Below are 23,769 nucleotides of genomic sequence, written 5' to 3' on the forward strand. Positions count from 1 at the left end.
CGCCCGCTCGCTCCCTGAAGCTTCGTTTTCTGTCGTTATCGGGAAGCGACCGTTAGCCGGCGTGGGCAGTTTCGTGGCCCGCGCTTGCTATGCGCTTGCGCGCCGCGATATTTCACGACTCGCACCGTTCGTGCATCGTGCTATGGGGCACGAATACTTCAAAAATACGTCCTTTTAATTCGAACAAATTTTCGGGCCCCTTCGAGTTCGAATTATCGAGATTCGACAGTAGTTTTAATTGTGTTTCGATGATACGAATTTCGGCTAATACGAATATTTTTCGTGACCCCGTGAGATTTGTATCATCGAGCTTTTAATGTATTTCCCTTGGCGACGTCCCGCACAGGACCCTGTTGGCATCACAAAGTGGAAGGAAGAATAGGAAAAGTCCTGAGGGGAACACGAAATAGTGTTTTTGAATTTGTGGCGTCCCCACGGCGCAGAGCGCTGCTATGTTCACCAAGTGTGTGTTTATAAAAAATGTGTTCAAAATGTTAGAGGTGCTTTAGGGCCTTCAACTGACGCTTTATTATTTGTAGCAGCAATCAGTGACACCGAAGTAACTGAGGATTGAAAACAATACAAAGTCTGACTTTCCTAAATTCGACCCTGATGAGACCGACGAAATTGAAACACCCTGCTGATTTATTTGGCAGTGTGCACACCTGGATCGCTCGTTATGGCATGCCACACACCATAACGACAGACCGAGGGAGACAATTCGAATCGTCCCTCTTTCGGGCTCTCTCCCGTCTTCTAGGCGTAACACACATACGAATTACGGCTTACCACCCCAGTTCCAACGGCATGGTGGAACGCTACCACCGTCAATTGAAGGCATCATTGCGTGCGCATGACTCAACAATTCCATGGACAGAGCGCCTGCCTCTGGTTATACTAGGTCTTCGCATCGCGGTGAGAGAAGACGCACAGTGTTCATCCGCAGAGTTGGTTTTCGGCACGACACTTCGCGTACCCGGCGAGTTCTTCGCCTCGGAACCGACATCAGCTGAACTACACTCTTACGCCGACCGCCTGCGAACTACTATGGCTACTGTCGTACCACCGCCGCTTCGTCAGGATTGCAGGACTGTGTATATTAGCCCATCATTACTTCATACCAGCCATGTCTTCATCCGTCACGATGCCACTCGCCCCATTCTAACAGGCTCTCGAGTCAAACATGTGTTCACTTTCAGTGTCCAAAGCAGAAAACTAATGTAGAAATGACATTGAAGCTCCTAAATGAAGTAGAAATCTAACGCACAGCTGATTTTTAGCAAGAAAGATGGGCGAAGGTCTAATATGTGTTGCACAATGATGGCAGAGTTTCTAAAGTCGGCTTCGCCGCAATACCCCCGTGTTATGCAGAAAGAATACAAACACTGCAAAGGGGATTTTGGTTTTCTCTCCGACAGACTGTGCAGGATATTTTTTGGCCCAATTTTTATGAAAAAAAAAAAAAATCTGCACATAAGAATTTGGTAAATAGCAAAGACATTGTGAACTATAGTTATCGATTGAAAATCTTCACAGGGCAGGCCAAAAATAGGCATTCTCGACAGGGAAATGAGATGTGTTCAAAGCATTCACTGTCTTCGAAACTTCGCTTAGACAGATGCTGCCGCTAAAGGCATCACTATGGGGGTCACCATACGGGTCAGGCACGCGTGTGCTGACTGGTCAGGTTCGAATTATCCAGCAAAGGCTAATTTTACAATTGAAATAACAAACATTTGGGTCAATAGAAATACATGGGCACCATGCATTTCCATGGGCACCATGAATGTTATAACAGAAGTCAAATTAACAAGTCTACTGTACCTGAAAAAAAAAAAAAAAAACTACACATCATCACGATTGCTGTCCACGTGTGCTGCTTTCCTCTAAAAAAAAAAAAAAAAGTTGTTTACTCTAAAAGGCCATATGCATGTTGGCACATGCACCTTGTTCCCGGCCCGTTTATGCAGCTTCGATGATTATGCGGCTGCAGTGAGCATGTTAGGGACTGCAAACTGCAGACAAGCACGCATCCACGATACCTGCCAATATTCGCGGTGGTGAATGTGATTAACGTGGCACGTGCAGCCAACGCACTCACCTCAACGGCAGTGCTGCACGACCGCACTGTGCCCGTGCCCGTGGCATGCATCTGTGCCAGGTTGTAGAAGGCGAGCACATGGCCCGACTGGGACGCCAGCGTGTAGTACTTGATGGCCATCTTGAAGTCGCGCAGCACACCCAGCCCATCTGCAGGTCATGACAGGAGAAAGATGGATGTCAATACATAAATTCTTATACTCCAAACGTTAAAGCGAAGCTTTCTTTACACAGCCGGAAGGGTTTTGATGTTGCGGTTTTGATGTTGGGACCGTGAAGGGGAGGATTGAACAGTGAAGCCATAGTAGCACAAATAAAACAAACACACTTTATGAACATAACGGTGGAGACCACAGGCGCTACAATATCGAATGATTTATTACAGTCTCCTAGAAGACCAGAAGAAAACATACGAAATAGACATGTGCACAGGTTACTCACGGCAAAAATAAAGAAAAAAAAAAAGATGCATCTCACTTCCAAACACACGCAGAAGTACCGCTGATGCAATCCGCGCCTTTTTTTACTGATATGAAGCCTTTTTGATGGCATAAATTCAAAATCCACTAACTACAGTTACTTTGATTTTAACTTATTCTTTTAAATGCGGCTCTTCCAGAAAAAAAAAAAGCTTTTTTTTCTTCTCCCCCACGGAATTAGATAATAGCTCCCGAGCAAAAGCTTTTTAGGGGGTTAATTGTCTCACGTTGGGTGCCAAGTGTGACGTGCTGTTGTGGCCGCCGGTTGTCTATGGGTTCTGGGGTGTCAAAAGACGCATCCAAACACAATGGAGACCAGAAAGGGAGACTGCCCCCTCTCATTTATCCCTCATGACAACCCTTGCACGCACGAGCCAGGTGCCGGCCTTTTTCATTTTTTTTTTCTTTGCGCATGGAGCGGTTACTGCTCTAACTCGTGACAAGGCACAAAGGGTAACTCACTGTAGTACATGTTGCCCAGTTGAAGCTGGCCGTCCACCCATCCTTGGTTTGAGGCAAGCGTGAAGTACTTGAATGCCTTCTGATAGTCCTGGAAACGAGAAGAATGTCATCAACGGTTGCACCACGGATGCAACGCCACTAGCCAAGCTGCGAATTTCTTGCCAACTAACACACACGTTTTAACCAATAATTTTTTCTTTTAGTTTTGTAATTGTTCTTTGAGAGAATAGAGTGTTTCTTTAAACATTCTGCACAAAACAGATTTTGCGTGTGTACTTAAAGGAGTACTGACACAAAAATTTTCGAACTTGTTTTATCTGCAGTAATAAGTAGCTAATGACCCAGTAATCACGGCGCGAAACGTCATTTGCTTCAGAGCACTACATGTAATTATTTGGAGTCTTCTTCGCAGCGACCAGTCCATGTTTCGGTTTCAGAGAGCAACGAGATGGGAGAAGAGGGATTGTAAACACAGTGAGCACGTGATCGCACAAAATGGTGACATGTTCAAGCCAGCGTGCTCGCAGGCGAGCGAGCTTCGTGTTGCTAGTTCGTCTGCTACGCCTGCACGAGCTTTGCGATGTCGTCGCCGTCCTCATTTTCGTCGTCCAGCGGCGACTATTTCCTCCAGGCAGGAGTCGCCACCGTATTAGACCGGAGTCGCCGTCAGCGGCGAACGAGGCCAGCGTCTCAACCAGGGAGAAAAAAAAAAAAGCACCGGGACGATCAGAGCGGCGAGGAACTTGCTCGCCGGCCCCGCCCCGAAGGCAGCGCAACCTCGTGACGTACCTACGGTGACGCACCGTTTTCTTGGTTATTTACAATCCCTCCTTGATGTCAAAAAAGAAAAGAGACTATTAATCTTGCATTTGCTTGAGTAGGGAACTGCCTACGAAGTTCTTTAATTATGCTAGCTTATTACTATGCTACCTTAGTATAATTACATTTCTCACCTTTTCTACACCTTTGCCATGCAGGTACATGAGTCCAAGGCCACTTTGCCCCACAGCGTTGCCCTGGAGAAAGAATAAAATTGTAGAGTCGCGTGAAAAGTGCACACGTCATGTCTGTGCACGAGCTCACAGGGCGACACCTGAATGTACGTGACAGTAAAGGTATTCAGCCAAAAGCCTGCAATAAACAGTATTTACCCGAATCTAATGTGCAATCTAAGTGGGTTCAAAGTATAAGAAGAAAACATGCATCTAAATCTAAGGTGCGCATGATTCTAAAAACAAGAATAAAGTAGCAAGCTTCCGATTCTTGCACCCCAAAAAAAAAAAAAAGACAGCCAGTGGAATTTACTTTCATGGAATGTAAGTGTTTGCACCTAATGTCCACTACTTGACATTGCTTGTGCATTACCAAATGGATAAAAAATCACATTCTCACCGTTGGTAACAGCCTACCATCACAGCAGGTGTCAATACCATTGCAAGAGAGTGACAGAACTAGTTTTTGCATAGGTAGGCAACGATGAAGCACTGTTCTCATTAAAAAGAAAACTTTATTCAAGAAAGTTACTTCACATGCGCTTATGGTAACGTAGGCATGTTACATGTTTTTGGCGATCCAGAGACACGCATGTCTTGCACGATGAATTGGCTATACAAGACATGGGCCACTGCCCCGTTTGCGAAGTCATTCAAGAAACGAGGAATACAGTAGACTTCAATTAATTCGACTCTGGTTAATCCGATTTTTTGGTTAATGAGATACCTACCGAAGGTCCCGGCTAGCGCTCATGCATTTCTATGGGTCCAAACTTTAGTTATTTCCTTTCTAAAATTGGTCTTTGACGGATAATTCTAGCTTGCCCAGCGTACCCGACCCCTATGATGACCCTGATAGTGACCCCTTTAGTGGCAGCGTCTGTCTCGGCGGAGCTTAGGGGACAGTGAATGCGTTGAGTAGACGTCATCTCTCGTCGAAGACCCCCAATGTCGGCCCGCCCTAGGAATATTTTCAAGCAATAACTGTAGCTCACAATGTTTGATTACAATATTTACTCAATTCTAACGTGCGCTTTTCAAAAAAGAAAAAAGAAAATTGGACTGAAAATTGCCTGCGCGTTGCAATTGGACAGGAAACCAAAATAGTCTTCGCAGCATCCGTATGCTTTGTCGCATAACACAGATGTACCGCGGCGAAGCTAACTTTAGAAAACCAGCTGCCAATGTGCAACATACATTGGACCCTTCCCTATTTCTCTTGCTAAAATATAGGGTGTGTTAGATTTCTATTTTGTTTAGAGCTTTAATGTCATTTCTATGTTACTTTTCAACTTCATTCACATAGAAAGTGGACACATGTTTGATTCGGGCAGGTGTTAGAACAGGGAAAACACAGTCAATGACCAATTTTTCGAGCATGCCCGGTAATTTGGATGCCTTCGTGGCACTGCGATGTACCCCATAGGGCCAATGTATAAGAATGACTAAAATTTCGGATGCCGAAAACCTTCGCTGTCCAATATTCCAGATTTTTTCTGTGACCTCAGGTCTAAAACGTCATTAATCGAAGCCCCCATTGCCGCAATTTTTATCATCTCGCAGCCTCAAACCAGTGGAGCGCTACCGCATGCCAATCCGCAGGCAGCTGTAGCCATCACCATTTCCACACTACGCCTAGCTGCTTCGACGTTCGCTACCATGCTGCGTGCTGTTCGGTGCCGAGTTCATTGAAAGAATTCGTCACTGTCAGCAATGGCGCCAACTCCACCTTTGTTGTCCTTGCCAATGGCTTCAAAGCGTGGAAAACATGGCAAGAGTCAAATGTTGCATAGTATCGGTTCCCAAAAGTCAGCTTTGCCGCAGTAAAGTGGTGTCACGCAGTAAAGCATACGCGATGTATTGCGGTGAAGCATACTAAGAGTTAAAAGGGGCCACCTTCATGGGACACAGCATGTGGTCCTTAATTATTACACGCTTGCACCTGCTGTCTCCCGTCAAATTATGAACACCGATACGCCTAATAAGCGTAGTGGCAGGCCTCTCTAGCTATTTCGGATGTGCCTGTGGCGACTTGAGCTCTTGGGTGCAGTAAAAGGTATGCATTCATTTTTTTTTTTCGGACTGCGCGATTTTTGGGACATTCTTGTGGCCCCTGGGTGTCCAAAAAATAGGACGTTGAGTGTAGTGCTAAATGAATCTGCGGTGTGTTCTGGCATTTTTTTCTGCATCTTGTTTAATTCGACCCGCCAGATAATTTGATGAATTTCGACGGTCCCGTCAGGGTCGAAATAACAGAAGTTGACTGTGAACCACATCGAAGATAGTATGTTGACAGTTGTAGTTCATAGCATAAAATTCTAAAATGCTATTACTAGAGAGATCTCTTGTCTTTGCCTTTGTATCTTGTACAGTCGAACCCACTTATAACGATATCGGTTTTAACAATGAGAAGCTGCTGCACCGTCAACTTTTATATGTTTTCTATGGTGAAATAACCCACTTACTACAATGCCCCCTATGTCGCATTATCGGTTATAACGATGAAGTCTGGCTAGTGGGTGTCCATGCCGAAAGGGATTGGAATGCGAACCTTGAAAAGAAAAAAAAAAAAAAAGGAAATTTGACCCGTTGTGCGCGCGCCGTTTTCCATCCTTCTCTGCATTGCCAGCCTCGCGCGCCTCTGTCCCGTTGCCCTTCCACCCCTCCGAACACGAATGGGCTGTGCCCATAGCTCTACGCCACGCCACCTACCGACACACGAATGGACTGCACCAACTGCGCTGGAGCTAGGTCACTCTAGTGGAGAGCCCTAAATGTGCAACGCAATAGAGACAAAACGACATTAGCGTCCACCAAAACGAAGCGACGGAGTTCGCATCGACATAGTCATCAGTGAAAATCGTACTGGAATGACAGCAACGCCACAACGCTTCGTGCCTATTTGCGTCTTTAAAGCCTTTATTCTTGCGTTTACCACCACGCATAGCACCGTGTTGACTGCGTGCATTCATGACTGCGTGCATTCATGACTGCGTAGTCATCATCCATTATTGTGTCGATAGTGGCCGCGATTTCGTCCGCAACGGTTGCGTAAACAGGTAGTTTCGTTTCGACTCAGTGTGGGCGTAGACCGTACACATTCAGAACTTCCAAGGTCACCGTTCATGATCGCGTCGACAGCGGTCGCAGTTGCGGCAAACAATAGTTTCGTTTTTACTCGGTGCAAAGCTGTCGAGGATGAAGAGCACCGTCTACATCACGATCGGCGGCGACCTGGCAACACTGACGGAAAAAATAATGTGCACGCGGTAGTGAAAAGCGTCTCATATGAAGATGCGCACCATGGCCGCGCTGAACAGAAGTCGCGAGGCCTTCGCCGCTGCTAGCGCTAATCAGTCACACAAGATGACGAGAACTGCAGCTTCCGCAATGCTTTTGTGCAAAATAGAAACAGGATTTTGCTGATTCATTCAGTAAATAAAACCGTGTTGATGTAGAAAGCATATGTTTATTGTTTTCTTGATACCCTCGACAATTCGACATTCGGTCAATTCAGACATTTTTTTCGGTCCCGTGAAATCCAAATTAACGAGCTTTTTTATAGCAGTGACATTCTTGAACGCCGACAGCTGCGACTTGTTACACGCGTTCAGAGCATGCAGGAAGCAGATTTAAACAGTTAAACGAGTCAACGCAATCAGCAGCCGGGTGGAGAAAGGTGGTGTGGAAAGGCACTGGCCTCCCCGTCATTACAGTCTTTTCTCAACAGCTCTCCCATCCCCCCTGTTGATTTCTTTTCATCCAACTTGGTTATAACAATTATCGGTTATAAAATTGAATTTTCGTGGCACGTGAATATTGTTACAAGTAGGTTCGATAGTATTTGCTGGTTTGGAACTTTGGCACTGCTATTGTTCATTCTACCATGGGAGTGATGGTTAACACATGGATTCGTCTCATCTTTGCGCTCGCGACTTCAAACATTCTCTTGATGTTATCTATCACGTGGTATCTTTCCAAATTTTCAAATGCCCATAGTTTTCTAAACACGGCAAGGCAATTAGTATATGCAAACATGTGTAATCATTGGGAATCGTTGGATTTATAATGCACTGTAGCAGAACCTTGGTGATGGGATCTCGCTGTGGGCTCCTCACTGTGGCCGTGCGCTGGCTGCCAGCTGCTGGGTGACATAAGCAGAATGTCGCCTCGAGGGGCGTGGCATTGCGCTTGCTGCAGTTTCAGCTTCAGCTTCACGCGCTCAGCTGAAATTTGTCATGCTACAATTCCGCGGGCAATCGCATTTTTTCAGATCGAAAAGTTGATATGGCTCATATCTGCCGGCAGCAATTTCCCAATTACGATAAGCCCGCTGAAACTAAAAGTTTAAAAGTTAATGAATAGATTGTTGTTAGTGATTAATTACCATGTAACACCCATCACCCCACGGTTGCCACTACTGATGGCATGTCTCCGAAGGAACTGCCCCTTTAATCAAAACGGCTATTTTCAAATATTACTTAACGTCTTCGTAGAAACACCCTGTATAAAATGCGGGTTCGATTTCACCCACCGCCAGATATATTTTATAATTTTCTTTGTCATCGATCAGCGGCACATATCCAGTGACCCAAATTTGCGTGAAATAGGTTCAATACGGGCAAAAAAAAAAAACGCAGTTTCGCCTGAAAGGCGAAGCATTGATTGCGATAGCAAATTAGCAGACAGCAATAGAAAGCAACGGTAGAAGTTTATTGGCCGTATAAACTCGTACATATTCGCTTACTAACTAAATTAAAAAGCATGGTGGCAGCGCACAGGCAAACATGAACACATCACGCTCGATGACTGCGGTCACTCACTGTCAAAACGCTGGCCTGAGCAGCAGTGAGCCAAGTGACAGTGCTGTCTATCGCTTCAACAGAAACTTAGCGACGAGAACACCGTACGCACAAAGGTATGCAGATTGCTTTTAAGTTAAGGCGCGCGCGCGCCCATGCAAAGTACACAGTTGGTGCCGGAGTAAAACGCCGCACCCCCCCCCCCACCCCTCCCCTTTGTCCCGCACTGCCCCCCCTCGACGATGTTATCGTCCCTGGACTTTATATGGAACATCACGGCGACAACAACAGCAGATATGTGCTTGGTGTGTCCACATAATTGCTATTGCAGTAAAGCATGCCGCAAACTGGGTGACGTTCCCAGAGCATGCTAACCGCATAGGAGCCATTGTCACTAACCTTCTCAGCAGCCATGGAGAAGTACTTGAAGGCCGTCTCGTTGCTCTGGGGCACGACCGAGCCCCCCTCGAGGAACATCTTGCCCAGGAAGGCCATGGCGTTGGCATTGCCCGTGTTGGCCGCCTGTGTGAAGTAGCCCAGGGCACGCGAGTGGTCTTGCTCCACACCCCGGCCACCCTGGTAGTGCAGCTGGCCCAGGCCCACCTGCAGGCACGTTCAGTGGACACTGAGTGCGTGCTGCACTGGTGTAGCTTCCCCTTCTGTCCAAACTCGGCTACTAGGGGGAACCCTACAATGCTGCTTGGGGTACTGTCAATCAGCCTGCCTGTCATCGTCACCATCAACCTAATGTATGCACATTGCAAGGTGACGGCCTCTCTCAGCAATGTCAACTGCGCATATTTTACTTTCCTATTTATACATACATATGCATGTGACCGGAATACAGTCTAATGTCGCTATAACAAAAGTCATATGGCACGAAAATACCTCCATATTGTCACAAAAAGACAATTGAAGATGTACCGGGCGTCAGCGAGACAGACAGCTCGGTAAGATGGCGTGCAAAAACTCAAGCCGGCGCTCAGTCTCAACTTCTTCCTCTTCGGCGCCCACCTCTCGCAGAGCGCCTGTCCCAGTCACAACTTCTTTCTCAGCACTTGCTCGTGACACTGAGTGGCATTATTCCCCCGCCAAAAGAAAACCATCGACCCGATGCTTACTAAACTAGAAAGTGGAAGTCGTATGAGATCGGGTCGGCGCTGCCTGAACGCGCGAAATACGGTTTGAGGCGAACAACATGGACTATCTCCGAGTGGTGCTGTTGACGCAGAGGCGACACGGCACCATCCGGAATGACCTCATAGTTCACTTCACTAAAGTGGCGTATCACTTTGTAGGGTCCAAACTATCTACTAAGAAGCTTCTCGGACTACCCCTGGCGACGGATTGGAGTCGACACCCAGACTTGGTCACCTGGCTGGTACTCGACTTGCCGATGTCGAAGGTTGTAGCGTCGTGCGTCTGTACTCTGCTGCTTCGTGATGTGTATGCACGCGAGTTGACAAGCTTCCTCTGTGTGCTGAGTAAGTTGCTCGGTGTCGGAAGTAAGTGATGCGTCTGTGTCGTGCGGGAGCATAGCGTCTAGCGTGGTCTGGACCTTGCGCCCGTAGACAAGATGGAACGGTGTGAATCGTGTGGTTTCTTGAATGGTGGTGTTGTACGCGAATGTAACTAACGGCAGGACTTGATCCCATGTTTTATGCTCGACGTCTACATACATAGACAGCATGTGAGCAATGGTTTTGTTTAGCCGTTCCGTCAGTCCGTTGGTCTGCGGATGATAGGCAGTCGCCTTGCAATGCTGCATGCAGCTCAGCTTGAATATGTCCTCTATCAGTTGGGCTGTAAAGGCAGTTCTTCTGTCGGTGATGACATGTGATGGGGCACCATGTCTGAGGACTATGATCTATAAAGAACTGGGCAACTTCGTAGGCCGTGGCACGTTGCACAGCGTTCGTCCCAGCATAGCGTGTTAGATAGTCTGTGGCGACTATAATCCATTTGTTTCTGCTGGCTGACAAAGGAAAGGGTCCCAGACGATACATGCCGATTTGATCAAACGGTGCGCTAGGTGGTGCGATGGGTCGGAGAAATCCCCCGGGCTTTAAAGATGGTGATTTCCTGCGTTGACACTCACGGCAGCTTTGCACGTAACGCTTGACCGTGGTAGAAAGTCTGGGCCAGTAGTACGTCTGGCATACTGTAGCAAGAGTATGTGAAAACCTCAAGTGTCCGGACGTGGGCTCATCATGGCAGGCTAAGAATGTCATCACGGAGGGCGGCAGGTGCAATCAGTAGATACTCTGTCACTGGCACCCGCGTTTTTCTTGTAGAGGACACCCTTTCGGAGGCAGAAGGTCGAGAAACTGCGAGGAATGTGTCGTGGGATTGTAACATTCTTGCCTTCTAGGTGATCGATGAGAGGGCATATTTCAGCGTCCTCGCACTGCTGTATGATCAGGTCAGATGCGGTGACGGCCCCAAAGAATGCGCCGTCTTTGTCCATGTCCTTATCGCAAGTTTCGACGGGAGCACGCGACATGTCTGCATCTTCGTTGTTTGCGGCCAGATTTGTAGACGATGGTAACATCGAACTACTGCAGACGGAGACTCCATCGAGACAGTTGCCCAGATGGGTCTCGTAAGTTGGCTAACCAACACAAGGTATGGTGGTCTGTCACCACCTTGAAAGGGCAACCGTAGAGATAAGGCCGAAATTTCATGATGGCCCACACAACCGCTAGACACTCTTTCTCGGAGGTGGAGTAGTTGATTCTGGCGCGTGAAAGGGTTCGACTGGCGTAAGCAATCACTCGCTCAACGCCTTCCTGGTGTTGGACGAATACAGCGCCAAGACCAATGTTGTTTGCGTCGGTATGCACCTCGGTGTCAGTGTCCTCGTCAAAGTGAGCGAGGACGGGTGATTCCTGCAGGCGCTGCCGCAACTCGGTGAAAGCTGCGTCTTGTTCAACCGTCCAAACGAAGAGTGTGTCTTCTCGCGTGAGGCGTATGAGTGGTTCGGCGATCCAAGAGAAATTAGCGATGAAGCGACCATAGTACGCACACAGACCGAGAAAGTGGCGTACTGTTTTCTTGTCACGAGGAGTCGGAAAAGCAGCAACAGCAGATGTTTTGTCTGGGTCAGGCTGGACGCCGACGGTGCTCATGACATGCCCGAGAAACTTCAGCTCTTCATAACCGAAGTAACACTTTTCTAGCTTTAGCGCGAGATTGGCGGAGCGGAGCGCCTCAAGTACCGCCTCGACGCTTCAGATGTTCTTTGAATGTCACCGCAAACCCGACGACATCATCTAGGTATACTACATAAACAACTGTGTCGCTTCAGACCCGTCAGAACAGTGTCCATCATTCTCTGGAATGTGGCTGGTGCAGAACACAGGCCGAATGGAAGCACTTTAAATTCGTATAGTCCATCTGGAGTAACAAAGGCAGTTTTTTCGCGATCTCGTTCGTCAACTTCGATTTGCCAATATCCTCTCTTCAGATGAAAAATACCTGGTTCACCGCAGTCGATCTAACGAATCATCGATCCGCGGAAGCAGATAAACATATTTTTTTGTGACATTATTCAACTTTCTATAGTCAACGCAGAACCAAAGCGTTCCATCTTTCTTTTTGACGAGGATCACCGGCGACGACCAAGGGCTTTGGGACAGTTGTATGACAACAGTATCAAGCATTTCTTTCACTTGTGCATTAATCACGTTGCGCTCTTTCGCCGATACGCAATAAGGTAGTTGTCGTATAGGACGAGAATTGTCATACGTGATTATTCGGTGTCTCGTGATGAGCATCTGGCGTACCTTAGAAGAAGATGTGAAGCACTCCTTGAATCGAAGTAGCAACTCAGCGCAGCGCTTCCTGTTTTTCCTCAGAAAGGACTGAATTGATGTCGATATTGCCAAGTGTCTGGGCTGGGCCGTCCATTGTCATAGACACAAAGCATTCAGCAACGTCTGCTATGGGCTCAGCGAAAGCGATAGTAGTATGACAAAATAGGTACCGATGTTCCTGGCTGAAATTCGTCACGAGCAGTGCATAATGTCCAACTCGAAGCATAATGAGACTGCGGGCTGCACATACACCATGAGTCAGCATAAGAGAGGAATTGCCCTCTGCAACAGCTTCGCTGTCACACAGATCGTTGCACCTGACCGCTACCAGGACACTTGCGCGTGGTGGTAAAGTTATACTGTCAGCGTAAACCTGAAGCACGTTACGTCGGCTATTGTCGCGCCTGTTCGCTGCTCTTTCTGTCAAAAAAGTCAGTGTGCACTCCCGGAGATCTATAATGGCACCATACTCTCGCAGAAAGTTGATGCCCAAGATGAGGTTCCATGAACAATCGCGGAGTATGAGGCAGCTGGCTGGAAACGTAGACACACGAATTTGTACTCTGACCGTGCACATGCCCAACGGTGTTACGATATGCCCGCCAGCAGTACGAATTTACATTCCAGACCAAGGCGTGATAACCTTTCCAAATTCCGTCACTAGTTTTCCGCACAAGACTGAGCAGTCGGCACACGTGTCCAATAACGAACTAACGTGGAGGCTGTCGAGCACAACAGGTATGTCTAGCGAGAGTTTGTCGCTGAGTTCGGCTGCTGTCGCCGTTGAATCGTGTTGAATAGACCGTGCTCGCGTTGATGGGAGGTCTTCAGAAGGGCGATTATCAGCGGCCTCGCCCCCGAAGGTCGCTGTTCTTAGTTTTCCAGGTGAGGGCTTGGCGATTATCCCCGCGCTGCCATTGGAGGGCTTCTAGGAGCTGGGGAAGATCACCTGGGGGACGGTGAGTGCGACTGCTGCCGCGGGAACAGTGGCGTACTCTGCTCGTTCAAGTATTCTTCAATCGCTCTAGGCCTTTCGCCATATCTGGGCCTTGGTGAATCTGCGGCAAAACTTTGCAATCCAAGGCGGCGGTATGGGCACTCGCGGTATACGTGACTGGCTTCTCCACAGCGATAGCACAGAGGCCTTCTGCCCGGGGTACGCCAGACGTCAGATTTCCTTTGGAGCGGGCGCCGATCCTCCATACGTTGGATCGGTTGCACTGATGGGAGCGGCGGGACGTATGACGCGGCGTAAAACGTGGCGGGGATGAAATGGGTTTGAGCGGGGAGGACAGGGACTCGCCCCAAAGCTTCCGCATACGATGCCCGCTGCAGCTGTGCTGTCACAGGCTGGGTATTGCTGCTTGGAACGAGACCTTGGATTGCTTGCTGCACTTCATTTCTCACGAGGGCAGAAATAGAACCCAGCGTGGGCTGAGGCAGACAGCCGAGCCGTTGAAGCTCATCACGCACCACAGAGCAGATAAGGTCTCCGAGAGCGTCCACGTTTCCAAAGGCAATCGTGTCTGTTAGTGAAGCAGTGTTTGCTTTGATGAGCTCTTCTCGGTTCTGGTACCAAATACGAGCACCGTCTTCCAAGCGGAAGTAGACATTTCTCAAATTTGCTGTGTCGCTCCATTCGTTTGCCGCTCCATTCGTTTATCTCGGCAACACACTCAAACTGGGCTAACCAGTCTTCTACATCCTCGAAGATATTCCCATGGAACACTTTCGGCACTCGGAGATTTTGCAGCAGGTACTTAGTTGCCGTTGTGGCTGTACCTTGCATAATGGTCGGTAGAGACGTCGACGTTCCTTCCATGCCGGTCCGTGGGGGCGTCGATGCTGTTTCGGAGAGATGATCAAGCTCCGGAGGCAATCCTCAGATTCTCCTGCTGGCCCGGTGGACAGGCGTGTTCACTAGTATTGGGCTGGTACTCCTGCTACCAGGAGGGGTTTGTGGCATCTGATCAACTGTACCCAGCACCTCCACCAGTTTTGTCACGAAAAGACAATTGAAGATGTACCGGGCGTCGGCGAGACCGACAGCTGGATAAGATGGCGTGCAAAAACTCAAGCTGGCGTCCTCAGCCTCAACTTCTTCCTCTTCAGTGCCCGCCTCTTGCAGAGCATGCGTCCCAGTCACTTCTTTCTCAGTGCTTGCTCGTGACACTTAGCAGCAATATTATCTGACAGTCACTTTATAAGCATATATTCATTACATGCTATCGGTGAAAGATATTTTATGTTTACTTTATTATATCTGATATTCATTACATCCATGTTTATTATATCGAGGTTCAACTGCATTGCATACCTGTAGTCACAAGCTACGAGAAGAACTGCTTGTTAATGATGTTTAGCACTCGGCGCACAGGTTGGCTGGGGCTTTTGTGACTGCTTCTGGTGCTTCAGCAGAAGGGTAACGTACATTACAGGCCTACCGGCTGTGTTCAGTTGGTGTGATCAACGTGTCGTCATTATCATCAGCTTGTTTTTATGGCCACTGCAGGACAATGGTCTCTTCCAGTGACTTCCAATTATCCTAGTCTTGCACCAGTTAACTGCATCCTATGCCTGTAAATTTCTTAATTTGGTTAATTATTTCATTATTAATTAAATTCTGCTTTCGTTTGTGCCAGAACCACAATATAATTATGAGGCACACCACAGTGGGGGACTCCGGATTAATTTTGACCACCTGGGGTAACGTACACCCAATGCATGGTACACAGGCGTTCTTGCATTTCGCCTCCATAGAAATGCGGCTGCCGCGGCCTAATTGTGGGTCATATCTTAATTCCATCGCACCACCCAATCAGCTGCTGTCCTCAACTGCACTTCCCTTTCCTAGGCACCTACACCTTTACTCTGACAACTGTCCATGTTCGGCGGCAACCCAAGAATGTAGTACGAGCTCTACCCTCAAAACCACACTGCACTAGTTCTCTGTGCCTTCGCACTCTAAAACAGTTTCTGAAGTATTCAAAAGATGCCTCTGCCATGACGTTACCTAACATAATTGGCTAGTGCACCTATACAAATGTTCCTCGTTGTGTTTGAGATGGACTTGTGTACTTGGCACTACATTCTTAGGTTGCCATCAATTATAACTGCTAGGATTTAATTGACAGCCTAAGTAGTGCTACGAGTGAACAAAGCTGACAGCCTTTGTAGTTTCATGTTACAGTTGGACGGATAATAATTTTCCTTTTCATCAGTTGCTAGACTACAGTCTCATGAACACCTGTGCCAAATGATGATGATGATGATGTATGGTGTTTAATGGCGCAAGGGCCAAGTATGGCCAAAGAGCACCATGCCAGTGTTTGTGAATTTGCAGTGGAGCGATGAATTCAGAGAAGTAGATGAGGGGTGGCTGTAAAGGGACCTAAAATAGTCGCTGTAAAGTGCATAAAATATACATGTATTAAGATCATGGCAATGATTAATGAGGTGTACTATGAAAATGAAGAATGCATTGAGGAAGAATGGTACAATTTACAAAACATAACAGACGCAAGAATTGGCCAGAAACACAAGTGCCTGAACTGAGCCCTTGAAACACAAGGGCCTGAAGGCATGTGCCAAATGTTACTCCTGTACACGCAACATGGAGCCTACAATTTTGCTCTAAAGACTGCCCGCCCTTTCCCGCCACTACTTGAAACCCTCGCCACTTCTTGCGTTTACAGTTACGCACCGATAAACACGGTGGCTCATTGACCAGATTACTTTAGATGCCATGGCCAAGCAGTAACCACGGCAGTACCCAAAAGCTATGAAATTACACGATTGGTAAGGTGGTGGCGCCATCTGGTGGCAGAGAACATAATGGTGCCAATAATGTGGCCTCAAAGATCGGGCGGCACGACGCTACGACGAGACTGATCTCGGAAGCCATGCTGATACTACATGCATAGCAAATGCGGTCACTGCCCTGCTGTGCCACACTACGTGCCTATCATCGAAGCGACGGGAGCTCTGCGACGAATCAAGAATGCGACGTGGAGGACTTGAAGCAGCACCCGACCTTCTCCGCGACGTATCAAGAATGCGACGCGGGCGACTTCAAGCAGCGCCCAGCCTTCTCCACAACGAAAGAAGAATGCGACGCGGGTGACGTCAGCACCTGCCCCGCCTGGTGCCTGCTGACGAGGAGTCGTCAAAGAGATTTAAGGGAAAACCAGCCCTCTGTTGGGACAGAGAGTCGCCACCAGCCGCCCAATCGATCTGATGCGCTCTTACAGCTAGCTACATGTATGCTATTATCCACTATGTGTAAATATTGTATAAATCTTTTCATTTCTTCGTCTGCTCAAAGAGTCCGTCTCTCTTCCTCCACCCCGTAGTTACAACACCTATGTGGGCACAGCAGCACAAATTAAAATTGTAGAAGGGATGACAGCGGTCAACTTCTTACCCATGTTCACAACAGGTGAAACTAACGCAAACATTACATTGCAATGCCAGCTGCACTAGAAGTTTCCCACAAAGCTAATGTTCAAAGAGAAATGTGGAATGGAAAGGAAAAAAGGAAAGAATTGCCTCCTACCCAAGAGCAGAATAAGCAATAGAGGAAACTTAATGCAGGCTTCTCAGAAAGAAAGCCTCCGTAGTTGAAGAAAACCTTACTGACCTCCTGGTTAACTCAAATGGTTGAGTGATCCACCCTGAAAAGACATTATTCCCGGGTTCGATCCAAGGACAAGAACAATTTTTTTTTCAACTGTACAGCTTTGCCCAAGAAACCCGTCCGAGCTTTATGCTATTGTCGAGCATATACTATTTTTTTATCTCTAAATTTTCTACACCTTGCGGATTTCTGCTGACTTGATTTGAAAATATTAAGTGTAGATAAGTTTTTATTATTAACAATGGTTCTAATGTGATCTAAAAAACTGAAGCTGTTAGCTTAATCGAAACATCACAATGCCACATTAGTCAGAGCACATTTAAAATAGTTCAAAGTTCTATAAGTATCTAACTGAGGAAGCAGACGATTAGGTTAGGTTGCCAGCATCGATTAGACATTAACCATTAAGATTAAACATCGTCAGCATCAGACAGGAACTTCGCTGTGAACACATACTTGAGCCTGCACATCTCCTTTATCGGCGAGGAACTGGTAGTACTGGATTAGGTCGTCATCGATGAGTCCTGACGATGAGCCAGGGTTTTCAATCTCATCTAAAAGTCGAATTCGTTGAATCACAGTTGAGCCGCCCTTGTTGACGTCGTGCTCCACTGCAGATAATAAGGAGGGGGGGGGGGGGGGTAGAAATAAAAACAATTGATTTCAGGAAAGCATGTCACAACAGTGCGTGTTTAGGGGCATCAGGATCCAACACTGAATTGGTCTAAATAGACCAATTCCATCGACCGATCTGAGCATGCGCCGGTTTTCCGGAAGTTGCACTGCCACCATCTTAGTCGTAGTCAACTGGTCAACCACAGCACCATAGTCCGTGCTCGTTGACTACTGCGCACAAGCTTCCCAGACATCTCTGCGACTCCACCACCGAGAAGCATTCGTCATGTATTTAAGAAATTACATCGGCTGTTCACTGCAGCATGCGAGGCGAACGTTGAAAAGTGCCTGCTGCTCTTTCATTTCGGTTGTTACCCGCTGATTACGCATTGGGTATCGATTTGTTAGAGCTTTGTATGTAAAACGTGCTGATGTACGCGGTCGTTTTGAGTTACTATTTTTGCACACGTGTATCTTGGTGATTGCAACGTTATGTTTGCTTAGCGACGGACATAATAGAATTTGTATACCTGCTGGAGAAAGGTTTGAAATGCGGCGCCGAAACTTTCATGCCCTAATGATGCTTACTTACATGGGTTTCGCGCACGACTTGCAGACTTCAGTAACAGCGATGTCTAGAAGTTCTTCGGTAAGCTAGGCGGCGTTTTTAACATATAAACACCGATAGCCAATCATCGCCAAGTCATCGATAGCCAATCAATAGCTAATCGATAATCGATCAATAATAAATTCCGGAAAATTCTGGGGATGACTTGGTAGTGCTTAGCGTAGCCCAAATACATTAGCCAATACCTTGTGATAGCCAACTGATAGCAAATCAATAGCTAATAGATAATCGATCAATAATCAGTAAATTCCAGAAAATGCAGGGGATGACTTGGTTGTGCTTAGCCTAGCCCAAATACGTGGCCAAAACCTTGTGATAGCCAATCGATAGCCAATCAATAATCGATCAATAATCAATGAATTTCGGGAAATGCTGGGGATGACTTGGTTGTGCTTAGCCTAGCCCAAATACGTGGCCAATACACCTTGAGATAGCCAATCGATAGCCAATCAATAGCTAATCGATAATCAACAAATTATCTATAAATTCCGGGAAATCTAAGTACACGGGTATTTTCGCATTTTGCCACTATCGAAATGCGGCCTCTATTTGTCCCCGTGTTTCTTCTCACACGATGTATGTATTACCAGTACCACCTATTATTCCATTGGATCCACGTCTCTCGAAGCTTTCGCTCTTTAGAAAACATAAAATCCGAAGCCTTTGTCCCTTCTGTGGTTATTGTAGTCCCCAGGAACGCAGCAGGTCAATCCTCCCATCGCACGATGGCTCTACACGAACCATAAAAATTGCCAAAAATTGTTCGGAAGCAGGACGCACAGGCACTCCGGGACTAATGTCGTTTTGTCTTCATTGCGTCACACATTAGGGCTCTCCGCTAGAGTGACCTAGCTCCAACACGTTGGCGCGGTCCATTCGTGTTTCGGTAGGTGGCGCGGCGTAGAGCTATGGGCGCAGCCCATTCGCGTTCGGAGGGGCGGAAGGGCAACGGGACAGAGGTGTGCGAGGCTGGCGATGTGGAGAAGGGTGAAAGCAGCACGCAGCGGCGTGGCAACGGCTCACATTTTTTCTTTTCACCATGGACACCCAGTAGATAGACTTCATCAATAACTGATAATGCGGTATGGGGGCATTGTAGTAAGCGGGTTTATTTCACCATAGAAAACGTACAAAGTTGACAGTGCAGCAGCTTCTCATTGTTACAACCGATAAACTGTAAAAACCGGTATTGTTACAGGTGGGTTCGACTGTATAAACGATATATCGGTTATACCGATGAGTACACTTAAGAGTGTCAACTTATGCATTAGGACATGAGAAAAAAAAAAACTATTAAAACGATATGTTATTCGCCACAAATCAGATATACGACCGAAATTTGCTTCTGGGTAGCGTTTCTTATCCAGACAAATTTGGTTCCTAAATTGCCCTTAATTGAGACGGGGACGAATGTTTCCTTACGCGAGTTCGTATCTGCCGACCTTACCGCGCAGCGCGTTCCGCCCGTGCGCCGATTGCGAAAGCCAGGGAGAGCATCCCGAGTTGGCACAGCATGCACAGATGGCTCTGGCTGCTTCGCGTCTGCGTCGCCGGCAGTCCGTGCGAGCGTCCAGAGAAGAGGGGGAAGAAATCGATAAGCGAGCGGCGCCTCTCAGTGAGCGTGGAAATATACCGTGCAAGCAGCGGGAGGTGCATCGACGCAGCTTTGTCGCTGCGTCTCTCAAGACGAAGCTGCAAATTTTTGCAGGAGAAGTATCAGCTCACACAGTCGATGATATCGACGATTATGAAACCGGGAGCGCCACGATAATGAAGGCTAGAAGCAGTGGCCATGTCGATCAATGGAAAAAGCGGGCTTCGTGTGCCAGTACCAAACCCCCATGGGCGAAACCAACACTGTGGAAACTGTTGATATTACCAAACTCTGGGAGCATGTCGCTACCAAAAAGTTTTTTTATAACCTCCTTGTCGCTACCGACGATGAAATAGGTGGTGCTTCGATAGAGGAGTTTCTGAGTGCAGATAGTGCTGCCTCGTTCTGCGAAGAGATCTCCGACGGTGCGATCGTTGTTGCGACAGACGGCGGCGTTGTGCGACGGAGGCGATAACTGCAGCGGCAGCAACGATGAGATTGACAATGGCCCGTCTTCAACGCCAACCCCGATGTACACCCAAAGTGCACTGTCGTTGATTGAGTCGCTCATTGATTTCATGCACGCTAAATTACAGCCACCAGTGTTTGCGCAGCAGCTGGATGGACATGATGCACACGGCGGTTGTGAATCCAAACTTCTGTGAAAGCAAATGCAGATTTCTGACTATTTCGCACGCCTAACAATTGTGATGCTATTTTGAGGTCTAATAACGTTTCATTTTTCACAGCCTACTTTCTACGTCAACGATTTTTATCGCAAGTGGCAAATTGGTTACGGGATGGCAAATATATATGCACTTTATTTGTGTTTTTTTTACGGCAGTCCAGATATAGCGATGATAATTTGTAACGATCACATTTTCGTTCTTCTTGATAATCTTTATAAGTAGACTGCACTGTACTCAGCTTCATATAAATGGCAACGTTCTCGCACTGTATGCATCTGCGACCAAAAATAGTGCATCGCTTATGAAAGACAGATGTTGGGTTTGTGCCATATAATTAAACATAAAACTATGTCTCGTACTTTTGCACAGCAATAAAAGACAAATTTATTACATGAAAGGCGTCGGAGATCTAAACCTATTTACCACCAAAGAATGGATTAACAAGTTTCTGGCCAACGATCCCGCGTATCACTTGCGCTCGTTACCAAAAATAGTACAGTGAAATCTCCATGTAACGAACTTCAGGGGACCACGGCATATTGTTCGTTATTCCGAAAGGTCACTACAGTGAAAGCCCCAAATTAACCATTTGTCCATCAACCCATCGTTTCATCAGTTGTCACCGCATGAGCTAGCCACGAAAACGTCGCTGTTGGCTCTTGGCCTGTGCTGTTGCCATAGATTCCATCGCCATGCACCACCAAAGCGCAGTACAGTAAGAGCGGAGCACACAGGAGGTTTGCCGAGAAAAACCCCAACAAAGAGGAAGTTCTATGTTGCCTCTAAAGCACAATGTCTCATTTTGTTTGTTTTTCACATTCCTTGCCATGGACACCTGCACTATTCAAAGTACAAGCTGAGACACCGTCGGGAAAATGCGACCGTGTGGCATCCCTACAAGCAGGAGGTTACATGGTTACATTTCTCCCTGCGTGTAGCTGGCAGGGCCGCAGAAAAGAGGGGCAAAAGGAGAAGATGCGCCTCCGTTGCTAGGCAACACTTGTCTGGGCAGAGCATGCGCTAGCAAAACCTGATGCGTCGTCGCTCCGCACTAAGAAAAAAAAGTCCTCTTCTGCACCTTGCCTGCTAGCCCAATTTGGTGCACCTGGACTAGTATAGCCCCACTAGCTCTCGGCGACATTTTTTTTGCCGGTTTCAGGCGCCACTCCACGCCTGAAAATGTATGGACTGAGGAGGATTCGAACTTATGACCTTCAGATTAGAAGCTGGGTGATATACCTCTGCTGCACGCCACCACCAAGCAAGCAACTTCCCCTATCTTTTTACAGCGCGTGGTGCGTAGTGCCATTGGTGTGGTACTGCCACTTTCGTAGGCGATAATCCAAACGCTCCTCCGTTTCCTGCAGCAGGCGGAGCGCTGTGGGTATTTCGTTTCGCTTGGCGGCATGCGGCGTCGCCAACAGCTCGATTTCGTTTCGTTTTCTGGCGCCCTCTTAAACACCTCACAATAGGAAAACACAAAACGTGCCTCAGGCTGCAAACGATCCGCATGATGCTTCGCATTACATAGATGTCTACAACAGTTGTCTGTAAAATTTTTTTTGTTACTTCGATCGCACGTTTTCCCGTTAGTACATTATTTCTCGAGTTTTTTTTTTTTCCAAACGTATGTAAATGAGGTTCGACTGTATACACAAAGGCTGAACACTAAAGCATCACACTTACCAACTTTGGCCACCTTCCATAGTAGTCAGTGAGCCTCCAGCTTGAGAGCACGCTGGTACCGAACCAGTACCGGTAACCCAGGGCCATTTGGGCAAATGGGTTGCCACCCAGGGCACCAAGGTATAGTACACAAGCGCCTTGGCTTGGCTCGAGTTGACCCCAAGCCGACGGCATAGATGAAGCCGAGGTACATCTGGCCCGTCGGTGAGCCCACCGAAGCCTCGAAGTAGAGCCGAGCCTTGGTGACTTCTGAGGGACCCCCTCGCCAAACAGGTACGCCTCGCCGATGGATTCCTGGGATCCGCGTGGCCAAGGTCAGCTCTTCCTCCAAGAGTTCGTAGGCTCTGTGGCACAGTTAGAGCACAGTTTTATGCACGAGTGACAAAGAAAATGTTTGTAGAAACCATCGAAGATACTTGTCAAGTAAGCACAGCTTATACTGTTTTGTACCATACTCCACTTGTTTCCGAGTTTTTTTTTTTTTTCCGTCTCGTTTAGTTGAAGAACTGTTATTTTGTGTAACAGGTCAGCACTGGGCTGCACCTTGCAGCCCAGGGCAGATATGATAGGGAGATGCATGGCTGCGCATGAACTTGTCGCAAACGTGTTGCTCCCGTTTGTCCTTATACAGTAGACTTCAGTTTAATTCGAATCCGGTTTATTTCGATCCAACTGTTCCAGCTGGCACCCATGTGTTTCTATGGCCCGAACGGTTCGTATTTCAATCCTTAAATTGGCATTCGCCAGACCAATTTGAACGCCTGACCCATAAGGTGACCCCAGCGTCTGTGCGGAGCTAAGGGGACAGTGAATACATAAACACACTCTCCCATGAAAAATGCCATTTTTGGCCCACCCTAGAAAGATTTCAACAATAATGGTAGCTCCCAATGTCTCTTTACGGTATTTACCCGATTTTAATGGGTGCCTATTGTTTTCCCAAGGAAACTGGCCAGAAATTGCCTGCGTGGTGCAATCGGTACGAAAACAAAACTGCCTTCACGGCGTTCCGTTTTACCACTAACATGGCTGTATTGCGACGAAGCTGACTAAAAACCATGCGATAAAGCTGACTTTGGAAAACAGACCACCATTCTAAAAAATCGGGTGGTGCATTAGATTTCTCTCTTATTCAGAAGCTTTAATAACATTTCTATATTGGTTTTCTGCTTCAGACCCATAGAAAGCGGGTACGCATTTTCATTGGGGCATGCTACAATCGGGCATCACTGCCAAATGAAACAGTGGTGTGTTTTGCATTTTTTCTGCAT

The 23,769-nt window shown here is 47.3% G+C and overlaps 1 protein-coding gene across 24 annotated transcripts in view; it reads right to left on the reverse strand.

The window, feature by feature from the left end:
- Positions 1 to 23,769, reverse strand: part of LOC119464013 (protein sel-1 homolog 1-like) — a 398,467-nt gene that overhangs the window by 328,733 nt on the left and 45,965 nt on the right. For 4 of the 24 annotated variants that reach the window (XM_049656621.1, XM_049656620.1, XM_049656630.1 and 1 more), the window contains 3 exons: positions 3,995 to 4,057; positions 3,042 to 3,129; positions 2,102 to 2,250 (listed from right to left, as the gene is read on the reverse strand). The exons of 6 other annotated variants lie outside the window; for them this stretch is intronic. In XM_049656621.1, the coding sequence (XP_049512578.1) occupies positions 2,102 to 2,250; positions 3,042 to 3,129; positions 3,995 to 4,057 (300 nt within the window). Of the gene's footprint in view, positions 1 to 2,101; positions 2,251 to 3,041; positions 3,130 to 3,994; positions 4,058 to 9,234; positions 9,439 to 17,742; positions 17,898 to 23,769 lie in introns of all 24 variants that reach the window. 14 more of the 24 variants (XM_049656631.1, XM_049656617.1, XM_049656635.1 and 11 more) reach the window with 11 other exon arrangements.

The sequence above is a fragment of the Dermacentor silvarum genome, chromosome 9 (assembly GCF_013339745.2).
Source record: "Dermacentor silvarum isolate Dsil-2018 chromosome 9, BIME_Dsil_1.4, whole genome shotgun sequence".
NCBI lineage: Eukaryota > Metazoa > Arthropoda > Arachnida > Ixodida > Ixodidae > Dermacentor > Dermacentor silvarum.